This window comes from Eurypyga helias, unplaced genomic scaffold (genome assembly GCF_000690775.1).
Source record: "Eurypyga helias isolate BGI_N326 unplaced genomic scaffold, ASM69077v1 scaffold17437, whole genome shotgun sequence".
In the NCBI taxonomy this organism is placed as follows: Eukaryota; Metazoa; Chordata; class Aves; order Eurypygiformes; family Eurypygidae; genus Eurypyga; species Eurypyga helias.
This window is the reverse complement of record NW_010263876.1, coordinates 1-2,678: the sequence shown is the minus strand read 5'-3', so window position 1 is coordinate 2,678 and position 2,678 is coordinate 1. Positions and strand designations below refer to the sequence as shown.

The window sequence follows — 2,678 nt, the reverse complement described above, 5'->3', positions numbered from 1 at the left end:
ACATCCAGGGATGGGGCATCCACAACATCTCTGGGCATCTCAGTGTCTGTCTTGCCGTGAGGGGCCCAAAACTGACCCCGGGATTCGAGGTACGGCCTCCCCAGTGCCCAGCACAGGGGGACAATCCCTGCCCTGGCCCTGCTGGCCACACTGTCCCTGATGCCAGTTAGCGTCTTGGCCACCTGGGCACACCCCAGCTCATGTTCAGTTGCTGTCAACCAATCCCCCAGGTCCTTCTCCGGTGGGCACCTTCCCAGCCACTGGTCCCCAAGCCCGCAGCACTGCGTGGGCTATCAGCCAGCCTATCCAACTGATCCACTCATCCAGACTACCAAAGTACTCAAATGCTGGCAATCGAGAGAGTTTCAGGGGACAATCCCTACTAGATGCTCAAGGGGCAAAATTATTTAGCTTGGTTTCAAACCACTCTAGAGAAATATTAACATTTTCTGAGGGTTGTGGGGCCTTTTTTGGTGGTTTTTTTTTTTTTAAACCAGCACATTTTGTATTATGTTGATTATGAGACTAAAATACTGTGAGATCTCTCTCAAAGAAGACTGAAGAAGAGGAGATCTCATCAGAAGAAAACTAAGGCCCAAAGCTCCAGAAGCCCAACATTATGCTGGAGACTGTAACGGGCAATACCAAGCGACCCAACAGCTCTAAGCTCCCCTAGGCCGCACACTCAGGACGAAAGCAGACTGTGGTAGCTCTACAGCATTTCTACAGTCGCCAGCTGACTGCACCGCTACAACTTCCATGGCTACTGTCAGCCACAGCACCACCCATCACACCACTCGTGCAAGCGCAGCAATAAAACACAGCACTGATTTGTGTTTCTCAGGTAAGCGCTGTCGGAAAACGTAACGCAGAAGAGTGACTTGAGAACAACCTGCCCCGCAGCTGCCTCAAGTACTCTGGCCACCGTTCCCTGTAGATCTCCTCTTTTTCTTCCTTCTCTGGTCTGCTGACGTGTCCTTGCATGAAGCCTTTCTTCCATCGCGGCCGACGGTCTGTGTTTTCTGGAGTATACCTTCACATTTACACAACAAACGCAATGACATTTGAAAGGGAAATGACTGACAGCCAGCTGCACAGCTGTTTTCTGAACCACGGACAACATGCCACGCTCCAGCCGTGCCATGCGAACAAAATCATTACAGGGAAGTCTGACCAAACAGAAAAAGGGGCTTGATTTAGCAGCCTGAGAATTCACCCCACCAAAGACAGAGAAGTTTTCTTTCCTCCTCAAGCCAACCTTTCCAGCAGCTACGTGCATTTTTAATTGGCTGCTTTACAGTAAACTTCCCCGAAAGGTTTTCTGTTGAAACACACAGCCAATTCTTCCACAGGTTACACCAAGACAATCTTTGGACAGATGCACTCAGCAAAACCCCAACCACTGTCTGTGACACACCCTTACCTCAGCTTCTCGATCACATCCTCGAGAAGATACTCCACCACAGGGAAGGTGAACCCGGGGATGTGAATCATGGGGCAGTTATCTGTCGAGGAAGGCACAACGTGGTTTTTAAACAGCACACAAAATCCTGCACTGAAACAGAGCACTAGACATTCTTCACTATTTTTGCACTTTAGCTGCCCAGTCTATAGAATTTTTTCTGTTTATTTTTTTAAAGTTCTCATAAAAGATGCCAAATTCAATTCCATATAAAGCTGCTGAATAAAGAAAGCGTAGGTAGCAAGCTGCATTGGTCTGCAGCAAGTTCATCCGGTTCCAGCTACAGGATAAAGCTGGAAGACTGACGAACTGAAGGCTTCAATCTGGTTGCCCACTCACACCAAAACTTTGAATATATGGTAAATATTAGTAAATAAGTAATATGAAAACAGTCTGGAGACACCGTTTCCACAGCATGTCTGAAAAGCAAACACAGAAGCAACACATGCTCACGATCCGGTAAAACCAAGGGAATAAGCATCTGCAGCAGCCAGCAGCTATTTGTAAAACTGAAGTCATCGCCTCTTTTGGTAAAACTCAATCCCAAAATCTGAGAACTGCGTTATACTGTAGAGGCCTAAATTCCTTAAGAGGAACATTCATGGGAAGCATTTCACCTACCAAAATACTCTGAAAACTTCTCAGCATTTAAAGTTGCACTCATCAGTATCACTTTCAGATCCAAACGAATATTCAAAAGGTCTTTAATAATGCTCATTAAAACATCCGACTGAAGATTTCTTTCATGAATTTCGTCCAGGACTACATGACTGATACTCGACAAGTGCCTGAAAGGGGAGAGCAAGAAGTTAAATGTTTGTCTTTAGCAAAATGAAAACCCAGAGCCAAGACTCTCAGAAACAGCTCAGTAGTCAAGTCATTTCATAACTGTATCCAGTTTCTTATTAAACAGGAAAACTTACTTATCGGACTGGAGCCACTGCAGGACAATTCCTGTGGTACAGTACAGAATTGAACCTTGTTTCCTTGGTAACCGACTGAAAGAGATACATTAAGAATTCCTCAGGTCTATTCTGTATTTTCAAAGCACTTTAAAAGCTTCAAATCAGAATGCAGCTAGCCATTACAGACGTTATGCAGTATGCCTCATTCTCTAACCTGCTCATTTCCACTGGAGGAACAGGGAATTAGAGCACATTTGCAGCATTTTTGTTGATGAGGACTGAACTATCTGTACTCAGAAGAAGAGAAGAGA

At 45.5% G+C, this 2,678-nt stretch overlaps 1 protein-coding gene across 1 annotated transcript in view; it reads right to left on the bottom strand.

Annotated features, from left to right (window-relative positions):
- The window catches only part of DHX36 (DEAH (Asp-Glu-Ala-His) box polypeptide 36), a gene marked incomplete at its 5' end in the record, with an annotated part of 14,331 nt that extends 11,871 nt beyond the window's left edge, over positions 1 to 2,460 (bottom strand). The window contains 4 exons of the mRNA XM_010156226.1: positions 893 to 1,033; positions 1,424 to 1,505; positions 2,084 to 2,250; positions 2,386 to 2,460. Of these exons, the coding sequence (XP_010154528.1) occupies positions 893 to 1,033; positions 1,424 to 1,505; positions 2,084 to 2,250; positions 2,386 to 2,460 (465 nt within the window). The remainder of the gene's footprint in view (positions 1 to 892; positions 1,034 to 1,423; positions 1,506 to 2,083; positions 2,251 to 2,385) is intronic.
- Between the last annotated feature and the right edge of the window lie 218 nt (positions 2,461 to 2,678).